Here is a 23745-nt window from a genome sequence, read left to right on the forward strand (position 1 = left end):
GATAGGACTAAACAGTGGGATACACAGTGTGTCAGCTATACAAAAGCTGTAACCCAGTTCCGACACCCACAACTCAGAGATGACTTGAACAAGGAACCCAAACACAATGGCATAACACCCCACTATGTCAGGCAAACTATCCAAGGCACTCAAACCATTCAACATCAGACACGCACACAAATCCGAATCCCAAATCAGAAGAGCCCCTACCAAACTTGAAGAGATATTACCCACCAAAACCAGCACCCCCTGGTGTACGCATAAAGAACCTTAAAGATTGACCTCTACAGGTCGTAATTAACCTTACAGGTTCGGGGATCTTACCATTTTGGGGAAGTGGTAGCTCGTAAGCACTCGCTTTGCTGTATCCTTCATCTGCAGAGGTACCTAGATAAACTTAATCTACACAACTTGTTAATGAATGCCGACTCACACATATTCAGGTTAAAATGACCTAAGGACTGCATTGGCAATGTTTGTCTTGAGAGAAAAGCATATTACCTGTCTCGTTCTTGAAGAGATGATCAATAAGTCCAAAGTTGAGACAGACACACACACACACACTCACACTCTCACTCACTCACTCACTCACTCACTCTCTCTCTTCTCTCTCTCACTCACTCACTCACTCACTCACTCACTCACTCTCTCTCTCTCACTCACTCACTCACTCACTCACTCACTCACTCTCACTCACTCACTCACTCTCACTCACTCACTCAGATAGACTGTCTTCTAAACCTGTCTCTTTCTTGAAGACTCCCACTCACCTCTCTTTCCAAATCAAAATCGACAACCGTCTTCCCAAATCCAAGAGCCACCACTCTCTTCCCAAACTCTAAAACCCCGACTGTCCTGTTCAAGATTCAACCTGCATCCTGTCCACCTAAGCTCCTCCTACTTTTTCCATCTCACCCCACTTTACCTCTGCAATAACTGGAAATTGCATTATGCTGAAGTTAACACATTCCTTGATGTTTACTGCCTGCTACATGGCTAAGCATAACTCGAAAAATGAGAGGTATTACGTATGCAAGACCACATTTGAATGCCACAGCCACTACATCAGCAAGACTATCCGTATTGTACAAGAACAAATTGGAGAACACCTAAAAGGTGCTAAACAAGGATTACCAAGATCAGGCCTCTGACAACACCTCAATGCAACAAACCACTCCATCTAGGGTAACCTTAATCTTTTGGCCCACAAATGGGACATCCAAATGAGGTCAATTTCAGAAGGACGTCACACTTTATGTGGTCTGTTTCCAACTTAACGAAACCTGTACCCATATATCCAACAAACGTTATTTTCTTTTCAGTCATTTTGGAGCTGTGTTACGATTTCTCTTGCACATTGCCACTAATTGAACAGTTTTGTTTCATCTTCTGGTCTGGAAATATATTAGCAGGGTGTCTACCAGTCTGAAAAACCTGGAAAAGTCAGGGAATTTTATTTTTCTGGAAAAGTCAGGGAAATTTACAATTTTTCTGGAAAAAATTGTATTTTTGTTTCTGGGCCACACCAAAGCTAGTGACTTGCTACTGGTATTTCAAGAAGGTGTAAACGGTATCAATTTGAAAAACATAGTGCAAATATCCATGGATGGACCAGCAGTTAAATGGAAATTTCTCACCTTTTTCAAGGAAAACGTGGCTGTTAATGAGCCAGAAAGTACAACATTCCTGGAAATAGGAAGCTGCGGACTTCATGTTCTTCATGGTGCTTTCGAAGCATTTTTTCAGAGTTCTGGTTGGAACATAGTGGTATTCTTAAGAGCAGTGTACAATTTATTTAGAAATGTTCCAGCTCAAAGAGCAGATTTCACAAGAATTACAGGATCATAAGTTTTTCCAAAAAAGTTTTGTCCAATTTGGTGGTTAGACAATGGAAGTGTGGTGGAAAAAGCACAGTACCTTTTACCATTTCTGAAAACCTATACTGACAGAGTTTCTGGTACCAAGGAACAACCAAGGTGTGAAAACTATTAAGTCACAAGTGAGGAATCCTGTGTTACCAGTCAGGCTAGCTTTCTTTCAGACTTCTTTCTTGCAGCTGATATAGAACCCTTTCTTGTCAGGTTTCAGTTTCAATGGTACCTTTCCTTTATGAACATTTGCTCAAGCTACTGAAATCCCTTATGTCCAGGTTTATAAAGAAGTCCATTCTGCTTGAAGCTCTAAGTTCTGAAGATCTTTTGAAACTAAATCTAATTTATCCAGAATGTGTGTGTTCTGCAAAAGAAGTTGACATTGGATTTGCAACCCGAGCAGCATTTAGATCTGTGAAACTATCTGATGTTCAGGTGTTACATTTTCGTGAAGATTGTCTGAAAATATTACAATGTTTGTGTAAGAAGATATGTATGAGATCACCATTAACATATAGGCTCACATATGGTGCAGCATGTCTCTCTCCAGCATCTGTTTTGGATGGAAAAGTAGGTGAAGACCAAAGTCCTAGTTGAAAAGCACCATTTTTCTGGCCCTTTTGCAGATCATATAAAACGGTTCTATACTGACTTATGTAGTAATGACAGTGTGATTGCAAGAATTAAAAATTTTGACATTGCTGTTGATCGGCTAAATCAGATGTGGATGACAGTTCTTGAAAACTGTAACAACTGTGCCTTTATACTGTTTGTCCAGAAAATTTTAATTAGGGATGGGCCGATATGAAATTTTGGCCGATACCGATAAAGTACCGATATAATATTTACCGATACCGATAACCGATATTCTACCGATCCGATATAAAATTAGATATGGTACTTGAAGAACATGAAATGTTCCTTGGTCTCCTTAACAAATGTGTGTTTCGAGGTGATTGCAGTCCCTATAACAATATCTTTAATCCATGCACCAAGGAATGCAATTGGAAAGTGGAAGGAAGCACTGAAAAGGAAGCATGATATAACAAAAACTCAGAAGACTCATTTAGAAGAGAGGAAAACAAGTATGGCACAACTGAAAGAACAGAGCACAATGAAAGCTAAAATCCTTGAGACATCTGCAAAGGAAATCCAAGAATTTGATGAAGAGATAAAAGCATTAAAGAAGAAAATAGTGTAGTTTTGTTTTTTGGAGTAATGTGTTCTTTTGAAACTTTCACATGTTAATGAACACCAATTCTATATGTTAGAAAAACATTTCAAGTATTCAAATTGTGCATTTATTTTAAAGGAAGAAAACTATTTTACAAAATTACATTCAGTTTATAAACACATATATTGTTTTTCTTGTGACTACTGAATTGTTATGGAAATAAATTAACTCCAAAAATTTGGTAAGACAATTATTTTATAATGTGTGGGTGGATCGGATGGCTATAAGGGGTGAAGGGAGGCCATCAATAATTTCACATAATGTGATAATGAAAGCTTGCTAGTATATTCGTAAATTCCCATATATATACAGGTACAAGAGGATAAAGTATGCTTTGTGGTGAAAAGATTAATCTGATATACTACAGTTTACGGTTTTAAACTTGAGTGTGATTAAGTGTGAATTTTCATCTAAGTGCTCTGATTTTCTTACATATATCGCCTTTGGGTGCCAAAACTTTGGAGTTGGGGCAAGGACAGTTATTTTTTTCTTGGTAGATAAGGGATAGCATTAAGAGACCATACTGATGGGGTAAAAAGTAGGGGGACAATCCCCCCCACACACTCCTCTAATCGCTGCTACTGTACATACATGTCCATTTACATTAATTGCCCTAATGACTTGGTCTGCAACATTTTTGTTCTTGGTCTGGAAAACCTGGAAAAGTCAGGGAATTTTGTTTTCACAAAATAGTAGACACCCTGATTAGTAGTGCTAGGATATTGTTTGAAGTTAAGGTCATTTTTTAAACTTTTTAAACAGTTTAGGTCATTTTTCGGCCTTTTAAAAGTCATCTTAATTTTTCTACATTTTGGTGAAAGAAGGGGGCATTTTACATGCAAATGTAACCCTTTGAAGGAGAGAGGTTCCCGACTCTTGTCTCATTACCTTCAGCCCAGTTCTGAAAGACTGTGTTTGAAGAAGCAAAGAAATACTGTGCAGTATTGTTGATACAAGCTGTTGTGTAACAATTCAGCTCAACAATGTGATTTCCCCCTCTATCAGTAAATACATTGTCGCCGAACGGATTATTGTTAAAAAACAAGGGGTACAAAGTTTTGTGCTCTGTATCGGACATTTTGTCAGGGAAATAATTTGCTCTCCATGGAATTGAAAGTGACTTAACAGCAAGTGATATTGTTCATTTCAAGTCAAGTTCATTGGAAGTCGAGAGAAGTTTTTCCATGTACAAGGCTATGTTGTCCGACAACTGACAATCATTCATTTTTGAAAATTTGCATATGATTTTCATTGTGTACTGCAACTCAATACTTAAAGTGTAAAAGATGACAAAAAGTGAACTTTCTTACTTGTACTACCATACGCAATGAACATGTGATAGATACTGTAATGTTAATTTGTAATTTGAATTTCTCTTGGTAGTTTATAAATTTGTTCTACAAATCTTTCAGAATTTTTAGGTCATTTTTCTAAGTTTATAGGGCGTTTTCTTGCATGTATTAGGTCATAAATGCATTTTTTAAGGTCATTTTTTGGCAATTTTAAGGTCATCAAAATCCTAACCCTACTGATTAGAATTTACTAATTCATTGGGAATTGTGGAAATGCTGTTTTGTAGATCAGACCAACTACTATCCGTGACAAATATATTGAGCCCTCTGTTTGTGTGCTTGTAAAATTGTGCTCTGTGGGTGGAAAAAAGTCAAATATACCTCATTGGAAAGCTTCAAGTATCTATTTTTTATAAGCATCATCTAAAAATTATTCTTCGTTGCATTTTTGTATTATAATGAAAAATTCACTAAAAAGTGTAGTTTTTTCTCCCAGTTTGCAAGAACGGGGAACTTAACATCATACAATTCATAATCCACAATTGATATAATATTGAGATTTTTTGTACGTGAAGACGGATTGTTTATGCATCTCTGTGGAAGAAGTCAAATGCAGATCTTCACTAGATGCTTCAAAAATTGAAATTTTAGGCAAACATGCAATCTTGAAATGCGTAATTGCAAATTCAATTAAATTGTAAAAAGCCATTTATATGACACATTTGATCCAACTCCAGAAGTTTAACATGTGTATCTCAAGTATGACCACAGATATAAATTATTATTGATCACTCCTAATATGGTAAATGCGCGGATGACGTATGGCGAGATGCGTCCAATCTCAGACTATGCAGGCTGCAGGTGACTTGCACAGTGTTGCCGCTTCGCTGCAGCTACATGGTCTACGCTGTGGGAATACTGGAATTGCGTTCCATTGGTCTGATCCAAAACATTGTGGCAGTGTAAAATAATGAATAAACAATGTATCATTTTATGAATGAAAGACATTTTCTATGTATACTTTAGTTATTGTTATATTTTCTAGCTTTTATCCAATCTTTATACAAACGTCATTTTCTCCATATATTTTATCTCGCTCATTTAAAAAGAGTAAGTGCAATGATGAGCTTGATTTGATGAAGGCAATGAAATATTTTACCAAATATTCGAACCCGTGACTGCTGGCTTTGCAATCTCCTCTGTATAAAAAATAACGTGCCTGCGATGTACAGCAACAGCAACTTCATAACAAAGGAAAACAGCAAGAAAAAGTGCATGTAAGGAAGCTTATGTATGTGTGCGAGTTCAGGATATATGGTAGGAACACAAGAGTGATAAAATAAAATCTGCATTTGTCAATTACAGCATCTGAACAATGCTTCTCTGTGCACAACAATTCGCTTTGCAACCAAAACTTTCAGCTTACTTTCTGTGTCAAAGATGCTGGCTGAACGCAAAGTTTAAAGGGCTGCAATGAGACTAAAAACGGACAAGCCGGTTGCCAAGAGAAACAATTCTGTCTGTCATTTTCAATTTGCAGAATATGAAAAGATAGCCAAAAAAATTGAATTTTATTCCATGCTCATTATTTAGATATGCTGTGCATCACCATTGGGCTGACCATTACCGAGATTGCAACTCTGTTAATAAACATTAATATTGGCTGTTCCACAAATGATAGCAACATTATATATGGCCGAAATATTTACACATAAACAAGCTTCAATCACAAGAAATTTCATATTTTTACGACTGTTTTTCAAGAAGCTACACACAATTGAATTCGACTTACATAAAACACACACGAAAAAACTACACTTTTACGAACATTTTTGTTTGAACAGAGAACAGACAGAGCTAAAATCAATTTGTCTTTCTTTTGTCTAAAAGTAGATACTTGAAGCTTTCCAATGAATTCTATTTGACTTTTTTTCCCTCCCACGGAGTACAATTTTACAAGCACGTAAACAGAGGGCTCAATATTTTTGTCACAGATAGTAGGTGTACTGTGCAAGCAGAGATAAAACAATACAACCAGTGACGTGAGCTAACTTGAACAGTAAACTGCTGTCTGTTTGAATGTCCTCGATGTCAGTGTGACATTTTGATTGTTATGAAGTACTTGATTTGCAGTCCAGCTATTTTGCCACATCAACATTTTTTTTAGCATGAAATGTCTCAAATTCAGGTTTGGTTTTTAAGCTAACTCATAAACTATTATAAAATGAGGCAAATAGTGTTTTTTTTTAATCATATCGATGGGATGACCAGGACATGCATCTGAAACGGGACTGTCCCAGTCAAAATGGGATGTTTGGTCACACTATCCACATCCATACTTCACCCTCGTGGCTCCCTCATGGAGAACATTGTCAAAGAAATGCATGCTATCATCGATCAGAAAGCAATGCTAAACTTAGACAGTGGACAAGCACACCCAACCTGTCAATCTGTTCTTCAAATAATACCAGAGAGCAAGAAAAGATACAGACCTCTTGTTTAACTCCCCTTCCACCTGTCCAAGGAATATGAATCATGTCAAGCCAAGAAGCACAATGCATCAGACAACCCACCTTGTCAATAACCACCCTCCGGAACCTCTAGATGATGGAAACCAGAACAATTGCCAGCAGAAATTGCAGCAGTCAACACCCACTAGCAGCCGGACCCTGTGGCCGAGTCGTTAGCACATCACGCTGCGACGCCAAGGGTCCTGGATTCGAATCCCGCTCGGGCTTGGTTGTTTGTGAATGTCCATTCATCAATTTCATCACTCCTCCCACAAATTAGCCAAGAGGCACAAAATAAACTAAATAAATCAATCAATCAACACCCACTAGCACAATTGATTGGGGAAACTGAAACTACCATCACCCTGGACATTTATATATTTAATCCTGTGAATTTATATGAAGAAATTGTCTTTCAGCTAACCTAGAAGAAGCATATCTAAATACATTTGCAGGTGATTGATGGTTTCACTTGTGCCATTATGAATATCATATTAACCGTTAGAATGTTTTCTATTTGCATGCCGCAGTGGTCTAGTCAGTACAGCATCTGACTTCTATGTGGGGGACCCTGGTTCGATTCCCAGGCTGGGTGATCTAAGGTCGGAATTTTGCCCCACGTATAACAGCTCTTGGGCTGGGTAGCCTCGAATCAATGGGTACGGGGGTAAAGGCAGCCAGAGCATAGTGCTGATCACATCACCTCCGAAATGGCAAAAATCGAGAATGTGTGGTGCCCTACCCCCCACATCCCCAAAATGTGCTTTCATGGCACGGGGAACTTTACCTTTTACCTTTACCTTACCACCACCCTGGAACAAGCAAATCAATGACGCACTACCATCTCCATCCCAGACACTGTAACCTTTGTTAATGAAGGCAGTGGCACTCAAAATTAATTGAAAGGAACATTAAATTTGCAACAGAAATACGAAACACCACTTGTGTGATATTATAATCACATTTACTTCACCCACCATGAACTACTAACATTAATTTTTGAAATACAAAATTATTTTGATTACTAGTACACCATTTGCACTGAAGACTGCCTTGATGTTGGGGTAAAACCATGGAAAACTGCCTGGCATCTAAGGGTTAAAGAAGTTCCTTGGTATATTTTGTCCAGAAATATTCAAATTGTAGAAGTCAGATCTTGCGTTGATTACTTATACAGTCTGTCTGCTGTTTTCTGAAATAAATTATAACTATCAGTGATAGCCATTAATCTGTGATGATAACATTTGCAGCATTTGGGTGGCTCATAGCATCAAAACAAAATATTTCAGTGAGCAAAACATTTTCAAGAGAAGTTGTTAACCTTGATGTCTTCTGCATACTGGTAAAATGTGTCAGTGTTACTTCCCTAGCAGAGATACATTGTACAGTGGTTCGGATTCCAATTTGAACTGGAGGTTCAACCTAATTATCCTTTCTGAGCACAAAGTAGACTTAAAACAAACTTTATATCCATGCATCATTTGTATTTTAAGATTACATATCAGTTCAGAAAACTTACTTTGGGTGATTTAGTTTTTATTGTTTCTGTTGTAATTGTACTAAATTAGATTAAGAAATGTAACATTTATTTACCCTATCATTTCAATTCTTTTATGGTTAGTATTTTGGTTTGCTTACTGTTTTCAGAATGTACCCTATAGGGACTGAAGTCTCAAGAATAATCCAAAAAGACCTGATTTTAGCTGGCTACCATGTTCCAGCAGGAGTAAGTGTTTTGATTAATTCTTGCAAAATAAGAATTTATACATTCTTTGTGAAAGATGTGCTCACATTATTTTTAATTTTATGTTTACTTGAGATTGTAAATTGGATGCTATTTATTTTATGATTAAATACATTTTATGTTTAAATGAAGAAACACATGGTATATAAGAACAGTTTTAAGCAATCTCATTTACCTGGTGAGTTTTAAGCAACAGCAAGATATATATGTAACAATTTTTAAACAGTTATACAGGGTTGGGCAGCATTCAACTACCGTTTTCTGAGGTTGGTATCTCTGCTGGCCTTTGCAATGAGGATTGCATTCACAGTGCCAGTTGTACCATTCTATGCCATTTGTTTCAAGATGGAGCGTTGGTCAGCAGCTCACCATGCATATACTGTGGAAACGTATTTCAAAAATAGTGAAAGTGTCGTAGTTACACAGGGGAAATTCAGGCAACATTTTCGAGTAGGCCGTCATGGCCGTGTTCCTGATCGACACACAATAAAGATATGGATTGATGAGTTTAGACAAACCGCTTGAGTAACCAACAGTAAACATGGTTGAAGTGAAAGAACTGTATGAAACCCTAAAAACATTGAGAGGGTAAGGCGATCTATCGACCAGAGTCCAAGACGGTCTGCGAAGAAGCATCGTATTTTGCACGATGATCTCCATTACCACCCATACAAGGTACAGGTTGTTCAGGAATTGTCAGCACGTCATTGTGATTTTACTAAACAGTTCTGTGTAGACTTTGTGCGGTTACAAAACCAAGAGAGGAATTTCTTGCATAATTTGATGATAATATAATTAAGCCTTGTTTCCATATTAAGTTGCTGACCAAGGCAGATTTATTAAGAAATATAAACACTTAAGAAGTAAGGAAGACCCTGATACAAGGTTGAAACGTTACTTGTTAAGTGTTTATATTTCTTAATAAATCTGCCTTGGTCAGCAACTTAGTGTTTTTAATTTGATGATGTCTGATGAAGCTCATTTTGAGCTGTGTGGTGCTGTGAACAAACAAAACATGCGATATTGGAGTGATCAAAATCCAGAACAGTTGCATCAAAAGCCCCTCCACAGTGAGAGAGTTACAGTGTGGCGTGGCATCGCAACTTTCAGGATCGTAGGGCCATATTTCTTCGAGAATGAGCATGGCAGTGCAGTTACAGTAACCTCAGAGCAATATGTGCATATGCTGGAGAACTTTGTGTTTCCACGTCTTCGGCAGTTAAATGTTGATCTCGCCAGGGTCTACATGCAGCAAGATGGAGCCACAGCACACATGTCTTGCCAGTCCATGGTTAGTTTGCAGAGTGTTTTCGGAATCCGTGTGATATCCCGATTAACTGGCCTTCCAGCTTACCAGATCTATCTGTGTGTGATTATTTTCTTTGGTGATATTTGAAGTACCACACATTGCCACATTAAAACGAAGAAGTCAGGAAAGAAGTGCATGCAATTATGGGAAATATGCTTGTGTGTGTGATGCAATCCCTCAATCACAGAGTTACAATCGCAACGGACATCTACCTGATGTGATTTTTAAAAGGTGACCATTCAAACAGATACTGACGGTTGTGTAACTATTGGGGTATGTAATGGCAAGCATTTCAGATTCATTTTTAATTAACAATACACAGTTTGCATGATTAGGGAGTTATATATTTCATGTTTAAAATGGTAGTTGAACGCAGACCAACCCTGTAAAGGAGATAAGAATCACAACCAGAAGCAGCCGCTTGTACTGGCGAAATGGACACTGCACTGCCTTGTGTATTATTCACAAGTGAACAAACATCATATTAGCATCTATATATAGCTTTTACTTTTATATTGTCTGAATTGCAGATATTTCATTGCTTACAGATTGTTTGTTAATCAGTTTTGTACTTTTTCTTACGCAACAGTTGTGAAGTTTGCAGGCCACTTTACAGAAATATGAAATAGCTTTAACAGTGAGAGATATCTGGCAGGGTGCGATCCTCCCATGTGCATGCACTTTATGAGCAAATAATCTGTGCCTGTGAGCATTCTCTGGCAAGACAGATTGGGAGAATGACTTACATGGGAGGACAATGGTTTCATCATAGCCGAAGTTCTCTTCCTGGAGAACTGTAAACTGAAAAGCTGCCAGAAGCTAGGACATTATTAACACAAAAAAATTACCAACATTTGAAAAAAAATATTCTGTATTGTACGTTTACAATTGCAGAATAAATGCACTCACTTCATAACAACAATAATTTCATATGCTGTAACGCATGCATTCATGCAAACACAACAAAATTCGCTCAGCGAGGTAATGCATAATTAGGTTACAATTACAACAAACAAGCACATGCATTGCATAATGCGAGTGATTCAGAAACGAGTTTAAATACTCTTGCACTAAAACGTGCTCATTGCAAGCACTTTTACTCAAGCATACTTTCTACGACTTTTTTATGCAATAACTATAGTACCATAACAATTCATTAATCTTAAATAATTGAAGCTACTTTAAGGAAATGTAATAATCAAAGGGGATTTTAGGTTAAATCAATGGGGAATTGATTTACGTGATAGCAACCTCAGTTTTTTGCTTTTCGCTCTGTTCAATCACAGTTTTAGTTCACATGCAATTGCGGGAATGAGGCACATCAAATCTTAATTTATGGAGTTTTGTTACATCACGTTTTCTGTTCTAGTTAACATTCTCGTGAATAAATAAATATCAAAGTTCAGAATTCATGCACTTGATTATCAGTAAGTTCAACAAGAAAATAGTTCACAGAAATAATCTTAAGCAAGGTGCAATTGTTCTCGTGTTCGTTTATGTTAACAGTTTTGTTGAACATTGATATCTATTTGGTCTAGGAATTAATTCGTGTGGTTTTTACGCACACATTGAAGCTGTAGTTCAAACACAAAATACATAAATACCTTAAGAAAAATATTGTCCATCGCGAGCCACCACTTTCGCCCATCTGTCAGGCAAGTTACGGATTCCGTGGCGAAAGAAGTCCGCATCCTTTGAAGCGATCCAGTCAGAGACCCATTTTTCGATATCTTCTGAAGAAGTGAACTGCTGTCCAATCAAATCGTTATTCATGCAATTGAACAAGTAGTAGTCGGAAGGAGCAACGTCTGGTGAATACGGTGGGTGGGGTAAAACTTCCCATCCGACATTTTCTAAATAGGTTTTGACCGGTTTTGCAACATGTGGGCGAGCGTTATCATGTTGAAAAATAAGTTTATCATGTCTGTTCTCCCATTCTGGTCGTTTCTTGGCCAGATCTTGCTTCAAATGCATTAATTGTCATCGATAACGTTCTCCATTAATAGTTTCACCCGGTTGCAGCAGCTCATAGTACACCACACCTTTCATATCCCACCATATGCACAGCATAACCTTTGCACAGTGAATATCTCGTTTCGGTTGTGATGGACCTGGTTCACCTGGCTTCACCCAGGCCTTTTTTCGTTTTGGGTTCTCGTAATGGATCCACTTCTCATCGCTAGTAACAATGCGATGCAAAAAACCCTTTCTTTTCTGTCTTTGAAGCAGCAATTCGCAAATGGTTTTTCGTCTTTCAACGTCTCTGTCTTTCAATTCATGTGGAACCCAATGTGACATCTTTTGAATCATTCCCATGGCTTTGAGGCATTTGGAAACTGTTGTTTGATCAACGCCTAATGCTTCTGCAAATTCTTCCTGCGTTTGACACGAATCCTGATCGAGCAATGTTCTCAATTCTTCGTCTTCAAATTTTTTTGGCTGTCCACCTCGCTCTTGGTCTTCCAGGCCGAAATCACCACTTCTAAACCATGCAAACCACTTCTGACACATTCGCTCAGCTAGCACATGGTCACCATACACTTCCACCAAAATACGATGACTTTCGGTATCACTTTTCTGCATGTTAAAGTAATGAAGCAGAACACCCCGCAAAAACACTTTATCTGGCACGAACTGCGCCATGTTCAGTTGACTACAAAATGCTGTTGTTGACGCATCAATCAACTGCCCTATACTACGAACGATGCGCGCTGACAGGAGTTTTCAACGCATGTGTGGATACACGGAACTGTGGGACGATATGCTCGTTACGCGATCTCTTGTCCAGGTGCACAAATTAATTCCTAGACCAAATAGGTCACAGGGTATGTCGATAATTGCAAGTGAGGAAAATGCACCGTTATTAAACTTATTATTCATGTCGTTCTTGTGTCACTGGTTAACCCTATGTACCTTGAAATGTTGCACCTAGGTGGTAATTAGTAATCGTTGTTGCATTACCACTTGTAGTAAAATCAAAAGTTCTCCAACCACATGATGATATCTGCCATACACAATGGCATCTTATCCTCGCTTCTGAAACATCGAGAACAACTCAAGGTGTACGAGACTGCACCAGGTCAAGGCGATGCAATTGTAGGAAGGTAACCGTGTTTTTCCCCAGATATCTGAACACGAACTGACGCTGATAATTTACGACTATTTCCTCTACAGAGTTAGTTGTAGAAGTTGCTACCATGTGGCAAGATTCCTTGAAGCTGTCATGATGGCAGGAATGAGAACTGCGTGTTGCTAAACACAAGTTCTTGATATATGCTGTGAGGTTGTGTATTTTATCCCAACGTCGCAACTTACATTACTAGTCAAATAGCACTCTGTGCTAACTGTTCTGCCATGGAGGTTGCCGAAAGTCATATCTAATTACATCCATTGGTTAAGGAGATGAGCAAATACGTAATTTAGGCTCGCAGTGCCCAATATTTGCCATATTTCATATTGGACATTAAAATTAAAAGTAAAGTACATGCTTTGCACCATGCCAGGAAGGCATATAGGAGGTGTGGAGTTAGGGCCTCACAATTTCTTGATCACAGCCAAAGGTGGGGTTGTGTGGTCTGTCTTTACCCCCCAGAGTTGGACAGATGTATTAAAATTTTATATCCATGCATCATTTGTATTTAAAGATTACATATCAGTGCATCCATAAAGAATACAAATAGTAGTTAATTGTACTGATTCATTAACATCATGAGACAGCGGAGTGGCAAGTCTTTACACAGTAAATGAGCAATTTCCAAACTGATTCATTTCATAGCACCCATAATATCAGGATTTTTTCATGACACCTCGAGTGAGAAAATATGATTGCATCTGTGTTGTGTGATTAGGTTATATAAAATATAATAAGAAGGGTGTGACTACTGTCTCCAGGGATAAGATTAGCAGATTAAGCTATTTCACCGGCTAAGTAATTATGTTGTTGTATTGCATACATTGTAAATGTCTTTTAAGTTAAATCAATATCACAAACACAATAACAATGAAAGATGAACACCACCACTACCACCACCAGCAGCATCATGATGATGATAATAGGAGTAGGAGGAGAATAGGGACCCATGGACGTCCACACGATTTTTTTTCTATGGAAGGGCAAGCAAGCAAGGTAATTTTTCCCAGGGGGGCAAACGAGACACATTTCCCCCCATAGTAGTGTTGGCACCGCAAAAAACACTTCTTCAGATTGAATTTTATCATATTCCTGCAACATTTTTTTCAATAATTAACATAAATTACTATGACTGAAGTGAGATATATGTGTGCAATATATACATTTATGGTAACATCCATTTTCCAGGGCGGGCGTGGCCCCCCTTGCCCTCCCTTCTGGTCGCCCATGTAGGGAACTTAAGCACTTAACAAGCACCACAAAAAGATATATTTTTTCAAAAGAACGTGTGTTTTACAAACGAAATCCCCACACAGTGAGGAAACATGAGACATGGTGAAGATAGCATAAACGCTAGGTTCATCACTTGGAGAAGGTAGTCACTCTGTAATAAAAATGCATAGACCTATTTCATACAATTTATGTAAAGAAATGGTGGTCATAGTACTATATTAGGAAATGTAAATTTTGCCTCAGTGACTTAGATTGTTAAGGTTCCAGGTTGTAGTTTTGGCATAGGCATTTCTTTGTGAGTGTCCCTTTATCACTTTTATCTAAGCATCATTCATATTTATCATTGTAATTAGCAAAAAGTGGCAAAAAAAGGTGATGTAAAATAACAAAAATACAAACGCGAAACTTTAGATAAATCCTTGATTTTTTTATTTGGTATATTTTTACATTAAATATTTGTTTATTTGTTTGTTAATTTTGTTTACTTTTCTTTCCAGACTCATGTTGATTTAAATCAGTCTGTCCACTTTTGCTCTGAAGAGTATTTTCCAAATCCCCATGAATTCAAGCCAGAAAGATGGATCAGAGGTGATGCCGCAGTAGGCATAAATCCTTATCTGCTGATACCCTTTGGACATGGGACAAGGACATGTGCAGGTAAAGTCTAGCAAGTTATGTGCTTCATGAAACAAAATAAAATGCACCTTTTATTTTATTTGCTTGCCGTTGAGTATCTATGATTTGAACTTGAGATTATTTTGTGGTGTACAGTGTGATTAAATTGAGTGATATGCCAGTTAATTTTGGAGGAGGAGTAAATAAATGTAAGATGGGTTATGTATTATTTTTTTTAGTAGTAAGTGATTCATTTATCATATTTTCATGTATTTATAGGCCTTGGAGTGGCAAAAAATAATATAGGTGCATGTGTACAAATGTAAGCTAGAATCTTCAAAATTAATTATGATGAATCTAAAATACATAAGATTATTTGAACAAAATATCTATAATATACTCAGTAGCAAATTATTTGCTAATTTTGTATTGGCACCTTGCTAAACTCTTAACTATCTATGTCCTGGTTCCTTCAGTTTCTAAATATTGCTTATATCTAGTTTTGTGTGTAGGTACCCTCAAACTGATGTTACCAAAAAATATATACATATACACAATATCACCATTCTGTAATTTATTTTCAAACTGATGGTTACTTTGTCTTGTCTTCAATAAATGTCAGGGCAAAATAAGACAGTAATAATTTTTAGTTATGGAAAATGCATATTTGATAAAAATTAATTTGGATTGAACTGAAATTACATTTACTGAAGTTTTCTTTCAACTGAGATTCAGTTTTGCAGAGTGGGACTCAGGGAGCTTCCAGACCAAAGCAGCAATTGAGGTGCAGCATGTACAGCTTGTGTCAGTTTGATTATAAAAATTGATTTTATTACTTAGGGTTCATGTCCAAATGACATGTGTCACTTGTCACCTGCTGTGTGCCACTTGTTGCTTCGGTCTTAAAGCTCCCTTAGCCTATATCCCTGCCCTCCCTTAAATAGCTACATGCCGTTACTTTCTCAGGGTGATTACTCACCGGGCCTTGAATTCTGGGAATTTTGTGTGAATTATTGGCTATGGAAATTATGCATGAATTTGACGTGATTTTTTCTCCATACACATGAAAAATTGCAAGTTTTATTAATCCAAATCTCATTTATTAATGCCCTGAAGCCAGTTTATCACTGTTTAGCTTTTATTTTTATCAAAAGAGGAAAATAAAACTGTATGGAAAATAATACAGAATTATCTCAATCCATTTGCTTTGTTAGTGTCCTTTGCAGAAAACAGAATTTTCTGCCTGCTTTGTTAGTGTCCTTTGCAGAAAACAGAATTTTCTCAATCTGTTTGCTTTGTTAGTGTTCTTTGCAGAAAACAGAATTATCTCAGTCTGTTTGCTTTGTTAGTGTCCTTTGCAGAACAATCTATATGACAGACAGAAGGTTATTGTAAGATCAGATATCTTGAATTTATTAGGTAAATTTGAGTTTGAAATTCGTATTCAGCTAACAATTTTTTGTAGATTAATATATCCCATTACATTTGTGACTTGTGTTTGTAGATGTATTTCTAGTCTTGGGAGATGTGAAGTGGCAAATGTAAACTCTCATCTTAAAATAAATATTTCAAATATGTATAATTGAAGTAGAATTTTTGGATAAATTGAAATCCCACAGACCCTTTATATTGATAATAATATTTGTGTGTATGTGTGAGGGGTGGTGAGAGGCAGTAATACATATAGGCTGAAATAGATGAAACATCTGCTTGTTCCCTTGAAATTTTGGAAAGTTTGCCTTGAAAACCAGGAATTATACAGTGTGTCCGAAAAGTCACATAAACCGGTGTTTACGACCGTATAACGGAATAGCGAAATGGAATGAGAAGAAATGCTTTCTGCCAAGAGAATGCCCTGTATATTGGGAAAATTTAGAGAGACAAACATATGTAAGAACATGCATGTTTTAATAACAAATAAGCAAAGTGTTGCCAAAGGAGGAAAATTTTTTTGCAGATCGTGTGTATTGATGCACAGAACTCACTGAGGTAAATTATTGCAACATTTCACAATACCAACAAACAATTTGGATGGCCATCTATTGAATTTGACACAAAAAGAACTTTGACGAAGTTTCAAAAACATTGCACAAGAGAATAAATGGGCTGTTCCAAAAATCGATGTTTTCACAATATTACAATGGACACTGGCAACACTGTTGCTGTCACGTGTCACTAACAGACTTGTTTCACCTCAGGCTATCACACTAAGGCACTTTTAACGACAAAGGAGAAAGTTGGTTATTCTCAAACATATGCAATAAATTACATACACCTTGCAACCCTGAAATGTGGGTACAGAAGAATATGTATCAATTGTTATGTTTTCTGTGCCTTAGGTGGTTGCTGTTTGCCGCAAACGGCACTCCAGATTGTGTCTACTTATGCTGACGTGTTTGTGTTTTCAAAATGCCATATTCTACACAGGAAAGTGTGTTTATTGTTGAAGAATATATCCGAACATCGTCATATTCTGGCATAAGAGAAGCATTTAGTGCCAAGTTTCCAACTACTCCCTCTCCAGATAAGTCATCAGTTTTTCATCTTGTGCAAAGGTTTCGCCAAACTGGGTCAGTACATGACAGGCAACGTTCAGGGTGCCGTGTTAGGAGCTGATGTTCTGCAGCATGTTGAACAAAGAATGGTGACGTCGCCACAAAAGTCTGTTCGGAAGCTCACCTCAGAATTGGACCTACGCAAGCCAACTGCTCACAAGGCTATACGGAAATTGAAATTTTACCCGTATAAAGTTCGTGTTGTTCATGAATTGAAAGCAGTGGATGTCCTGGCACGGTTGCGTTACTGTCATTGGTTTCAATCATTCGTTCAACAAAGTGGTGTCAATGTACTGAATAAAGTTTTTTTAGCGATGAAGCCTGGTTTCAATTGGATGGGTATGTAAACAGCCAAAATTCCAGGCATTGGGCGACAGAAAACCCACATCAGTTGCATGAACTACCCTTGCACTCTCCGAAAATCGGTGTATGGTGTGGAATATTGCAATGTCTTATTATGGTACCATTATTCTTTGAGACAACAGTGGATACCGCTTTGTACGAGGATCTCATAATGCAATTCGTTGCTCTCCTGGAAGAAGACGAACATGATGCTTGGCTACAACAAGATGGAGCAACTTGCCATACATCTAATAAATCTCTTCGTATGCTGAGAGAAATTTTTGGTGATCATCTAATATCCAAGGATTTATGACCCAGTCACTCGCCCGATTTAACATCTGCAGATTTTTCCTGTGGGGTTACTTAAAGGGGAAAGTATACCAAACAAGACCCAGAACATTGGAGGAGCTGAAACGAAACATTACACAGGAAATTGATAATATCGGTGCTGCAACCCTCAGGAAGGTATCTGAGTTGTGTGACTTTTTGGATACTCTGTACTTAAATTTTATCATGGCCACCCTGTTTCTAAGCAAATTAAAAATTTATTAGGACTCACTGATACAAATATCACAAGGTATCAGTCATAATTAATTACCAATATCGGCTTGATACATTTTCAGATTTCCCACAAGTAAGCAAAATGCAGATAGACACACTCATGTAGTCCAAATGTCCTGAAAATTTATTCATCAGGAATATGGATGGGTAGGGACACTGTTAGGAATGTGCAACATGTGCCATCACAGGGCCTTGTGCTTTGAGGAGTCTCACGCTTCCAATATATGTCTAGGGATTGTGAATTTGAATTGGTATTCTAAAATGCGAAGAAGAGGACCAAATAGGATGTGTTTTTCAAAAGTCAGAAAGGTGCTTTCCAACATTTTACTATGTGCAAGTAACATTACAATGCATGAAATTAGGGAAAAGAGATCTCATTCCTTGGGCCTACCTCAGTAGCATAGTGGTAACGATGTATCAAGTGATCCTGGGTTTGATACCCGGTAGAGGTGCATAGTGATTGGGATCCCACTTTAAACTATAGGTCCAGTCCCGATTAGCCATGGGTGGTTATTCCATGTAATGAAGGGAATGAGTACAATAAAATAAAATAAAGTACTTAAAATAGAAAAAGAACACTAATTTATTAACTATGTTTATGTGGTCAGTTTATTTTTACAGTTTTATTCTAACTATTTGCATGAAGTTGCTTGTCTTCTTCTAATACTTTGAGCTGTTGTAAAAGCCACAAGCTGTGTCTCAGCCTTGCTAGCAGAGGCATAGTATGCCGCTACTGCTCGGCATGTTTTGTGACACTTCGGGAAAGGGAGCACTCGGGCATGCTTCATAGGTTTTCGGGAACAATGCCCTAGGTTTTCGGGAACAGGAATGCATCTGAGCTACTCATTTTGATCTCATACTTTCCTTCAATCTAAATCGGCCTAAAAATGTTTATATTGTAAAGTTTTTTTCTTGCTTTACAATTAATTTTTGGCTGCAAGCTATTCCAGTGAATTTCATTTGTGTTGTGTCAAATTTGTATCAAACAGATATGTTTAAAAATCATACTTAACAGTTGGACAAAATTACTGTGGTTCAATTGATTTGAAGGGAATCGGGGGGGGGGGGGGGGGTCACTTCGCCCAAGGCCTGAACTTGAGAAGTTTTGAAGAGAAAGGGAAATTTTTCTGGTGGTAGACCATTGCCTGATATATTACCACACCCATTATTACCTGGGTGTAAAAACTAAAGCAAACTTTGCAAAATGATGTGTTCATAATTTTAATCGAGACCCATACACAGTAATCCAGAATGCCAAAAGAAAATGTGAAGAAATCTCAAGCTCGCTATTTGACTCCTAAATCCATACTAAGCAAGGCACTTGAAGACTGAAATACATTCTCAGAAATAGATTAAATAATGATACTTTATCATGATCATCATTATTATTATCATTAAAATGCATTTATGCAAGTACGTTTAAGTATCTACATTTTATTGCATACTATCTTATGCATTTATGCACAATAAATTTTGAAGAATACCAGTTACATGTGTTGGTTTCAACGATTCCGGCTAATTCAGTACTTCGTTGAATTCACAGTTACTGGCGAAACATCCAGGAAGAGAAAACTCTCGAACTTTTCTGGGCTTGCTATTGAGAAGCTGCTAAACTGAAAAGTATGCTAAATGAAGAGGGGTTTCTACAATCTAGTGATACAAGAATTTATAAAGAAGGAGCTGTGCATGAAGTGGACTTAAAACAACAACAACTCAAGATCCCATTGCAATAGGGTACCAATATGTTATCTGACAGAGACAATAAATGTCAGTGGCAACAATGAATATGTAGTGCATTGTTGCATACAAACATGATAAAATGTTTCTCGAGCATCTGTAGTGCTGAAACAGTGCCTCAACCAGCAAAAGTTGTGTTCCTTCATGATCTCTATACGGTGTTGAATTTTTTCAACTGTTAATGGCGAAACCTTGTGCATCTTTCCACTTTTCAAAACATAAATTCCTCAAGGATTTAGTTCACACTGGGCCTCACATTTCCTAATGGTAGGCAACCTCCATGGCAGAGTGGTTAGCACAGTGTGCTATGATGCCAGGGGTCCCAGGTTTGAATCCTAGTCTCAGCATGTGTTTTCTTTTGGAGTGTACTTGCATCATATCATCACTCATTATCATTGTTGCGATTAGTCAGAGGGGAGAATGTTGATGTTAAATTACAAAAATCAAATCAAACATAATGGCATAAGGTCAAACTGATCATTATTCAGTCATAATGCAGATGTATAATTATTAAATATACAGGTAGCAAGTTTAATGGTTGAATACTTCTTTCCTACAGGCCGACGTTTTGCTGAACAAGACTTGTATATTGTTTTGTGCAGAATTCTGCAGTCTTTCAGACTAAGCTATTCAGAGTTGAAGCCACTGGAGCAGGTTTACGACACATTGCTATTTCCTGAAGAACCATTGAGAATACAGTTTATACCTCGTGAATAAATTATTTGTTCGCACCTGTTATTTCATCACCGCAATTTCCCATTTTGGATTCAAGTTAGGTCATAGGCATGATATTTTTGAAGAAATGTGTTCAAACGCTTGCCACATCTTGTGATTATAATTGTGATTGGATAGAAATACATCACTTTTTGTACATATTTTTACTTTTCTAAAAGTAGACTGTAATCTGTTAGAAAATTTAGCTTTCACTTCAATGAAAATGTAAATCAAATGTATTATGAATGTTTGTAATTTTATATTATACTTTATAGAGGTGTGGGATAGATATATGCATGTATGGTGTAAATATACTGCTGTCCTCTGTAGTAACAGTGAAAAATAACTGTAGTAGAAACAGATGTAAGTATATTTTGGAAAATTTTATATTTCATATTCTATAGTTATATTCTGTTAATCATTTGGTTTTTGATTACTGCATCGAGTGATATCATGCATTTTCAAAACATTTTGAGATTGTTTAAATATTATTATCTGCCCAAATAAAAATATACACGTTGATTAATGTACTGATATGTAGAGTTTCTGTTGTTCATTGACATAACAGTTGGGCTGAAAAGTTCGTAGGCTAACATAGTAAAAAATATTTTTTTGACAAAATTCGATTTTATTATTCAATATAGTTGCCTTCGAGGGCGATACAACGATTATAGCGGTCATACAATTTTTCGATGCCATTTTTATAGTACGATTTCTCTTTAGCCTCAAAATAGGCCTCAGTTTAGGCGATTACCTCTTCATCAGTGCTAAATTTCTTTCCAGCGAGCATTCTTTTAAGGTCTGCAAACAGGAAAAAGTCACTGGGGGCCAGATCTGGAGAATATGGTGGATGGGGAAGCAATTTTATGACGGTTGAATATCGCTAAACATTGCTCCGAATCATCAAAACGTTGTTGCTTTTGATCGATTGTGAGCACGCGCGGCACCCATTTTGCACACAGCTTTCGCATGTTCAAATATTCATGCACAATATGTCCAACACGTTCCTTTGATATTTTTAAAGTCTCAGCTATCTCGATCAACTTCACTTTACGATCATTTAAAATTATTTTGTGGACTTTTTTGATGTTTTCGTCGGTAACAGCCTCTTTGGGGTGTCCACTGCGTGCATCGTCTTCGATGCTCATTTCGCCTCGTTTAAATTTAGCAAACCACTTCTCAACGGTTGATTTTCCTGGTGCAGAGTCCGAATAATGTTTATCAAACCAAGCCTTGGCTTCAACAGTATTTTTTTTCGCCAAAAAGCAATGCTTTATTAACACACGAAATGCTTTTTTTTATCCATTTTTTCACAATAACAAAAGCTGCTTCACTCACAATGCTATATCTCACGAACTAATTATCCGGCAGCTGTGATATTTATACACATATCTTTTGAAGGTTAGTACTAAGTAAAAATCACATGGATTTAATTCTAGTAACGCCATCTATGAGTCAGCCTACGAACTTTTCAGCCCAACTGTTAGTAATGTTATATGAGTGTCTTGGTAGTAGACCTGATTAATTAATGTAAGCAATCGTTAACAATATTAAAGAAAATAGTTTTTAATTACTCTTTTGTTTTGTGTGTTATAATGTTGCCACATTTTGTTCCTGATGATTGTCACACAGATTGATAATAATTGAAAGCATGATATAGAGCTTATAGTTTTTAACATCATGTTCTAATTTTATGTGCATTTGAAGTGAACCTGACTTTGGAGAGTTAACTCCATCTCTTCAGTTCAATTCATTGCTTAGCATATTCACAAAAGACTACAGCACTCGTAAAAATACATCAGTATATGCAGCATGACACTGTGTGCAAATATGTAAATCCACATCCGTATTTTTTAACTTTTTCTGTATCGCATGGAACATAAGTAACGTGATGAGTTTTCGTATACTTCTTCATTCAATGACATATCTTTCAAAAAATCAATGTCCCCATGCCAGTTTGCTTTCTAGTTCCCTCCATTCTTCACCAGCAATTTTGCTTGTAGTCACTCTCCTGCTCAGTTTGGGCTCACACTTTTTCATGTCAATTACGTTCTCATCAAGCCAATAAATTAAGTAGGTATGCTCTTCTGACTGAGGTCGGGTAGCTTTATATAAAATAATAAAAATACTGCATGGTCCAACAGCCAGTGAGAGCCAGGGCTTACCTACAGACTCATGGCCCCACTCCCACCTGTGGAGGCAGGAGATCACCCAACCAGTTACAGGATGATGTGTAGTCATCACGACAATCCCCCAGTCATTGAACAAGTTATGTTGCAGGTTTCTGTGACTGGGTCACGCTACTCATATGTAGCTCCCCAATTTCCTCATAATGGTAGGTGGCCACCAGCCCCATATACAGGCTGAAATCTCGGAGGAAAAGTTGTTAGCCGCCTCCCCCAGGAGACTCGAACCTGTTCACGTCCCGTAGCTGGAGCTCAAAGCATGATGCCTTAGATCACATGCCATGGTGCAGGACCAGGTGGCTGTATACACATCTTATTTCTTGAAGCATTTAGCACAAAGCATGCATGTTTGATGCGTAATGTTGCAAGTCTGTTTCATTCAAGAATGTGTACGGGTCAGTCAGTGGAAAACAGGCCACCTTGTATACAAGGGTTTATCCAGGATTTTTCCCTTGGGGGGGGGGGTTGTAAGTTTGGGGATGTTAAGTGCATATTTTGGACAGTTTTTAAAATGTTTGCCCAAACAATTTGTTCATAGATGTTTCCAGAGATTACCCCTCCCCCCTTTTCCCACACGGAACATTTCAGAAGAAAAAATGTCAAATGCAGGAAAAGATGGAAAATAGATTTTTGTGATAATGTTAACATTTCAGTCTAAAGTTTTGAATGTTGCTTTCCGATAATGGTCAGTACTTGACTTAATCAATCGTTA

At 37.4% G+C, this 23745-nt stretch overlaps 1 protein-coding gene across 8 annotated transcripts in view; it reads left to right on the top strand.

Moving 5' to 3' along the window:
• LOC145984243 (putative cytochrome P450 CYP44) overlaps positions 1-21381 on the top strand; it is a 56183-nt gene extending 34802 nt beyond the window's left edge. For all 8 annotated transcript variants that reach the window (XM_083117832.1, XM_083117831.1, XM_083117829.1 and 5 more), the window contains 3 exons: positions 8555-8633; positions 14821-14980; positions 20693-21381. In XM_083117832.1, the coding sequence (XP_082973958.1) occupies positions 8555-8633; positions 14821-14980; positions 20693-20850 (397 nt within the window). In that variant the 3' untranslated portion in view covers positions 20851-21381. The remainder of the gene's footprint in view (positions 1-8554; positions 8634-14820; positions 14981-20692) is intronic.
• The last annotated feature ends 2364 nt before the right edge of the window (positions 21382-23745 follow it).

Source organism: Lepisma saccharinum, chromosome 2 (assembly GCF_977018435.1).
Source record: "Lepisma saccharinum chromosome 2, izLepSacc3.1, whole genome shotgun sequence".
Taxonomy (NCBI): domain Eukaryota; kingdom Metazoa; phylum Arthropoda; class Insecta; order Zygentoma; family Lepismatidae; genus Lepisma; species Lepisma saccharinum.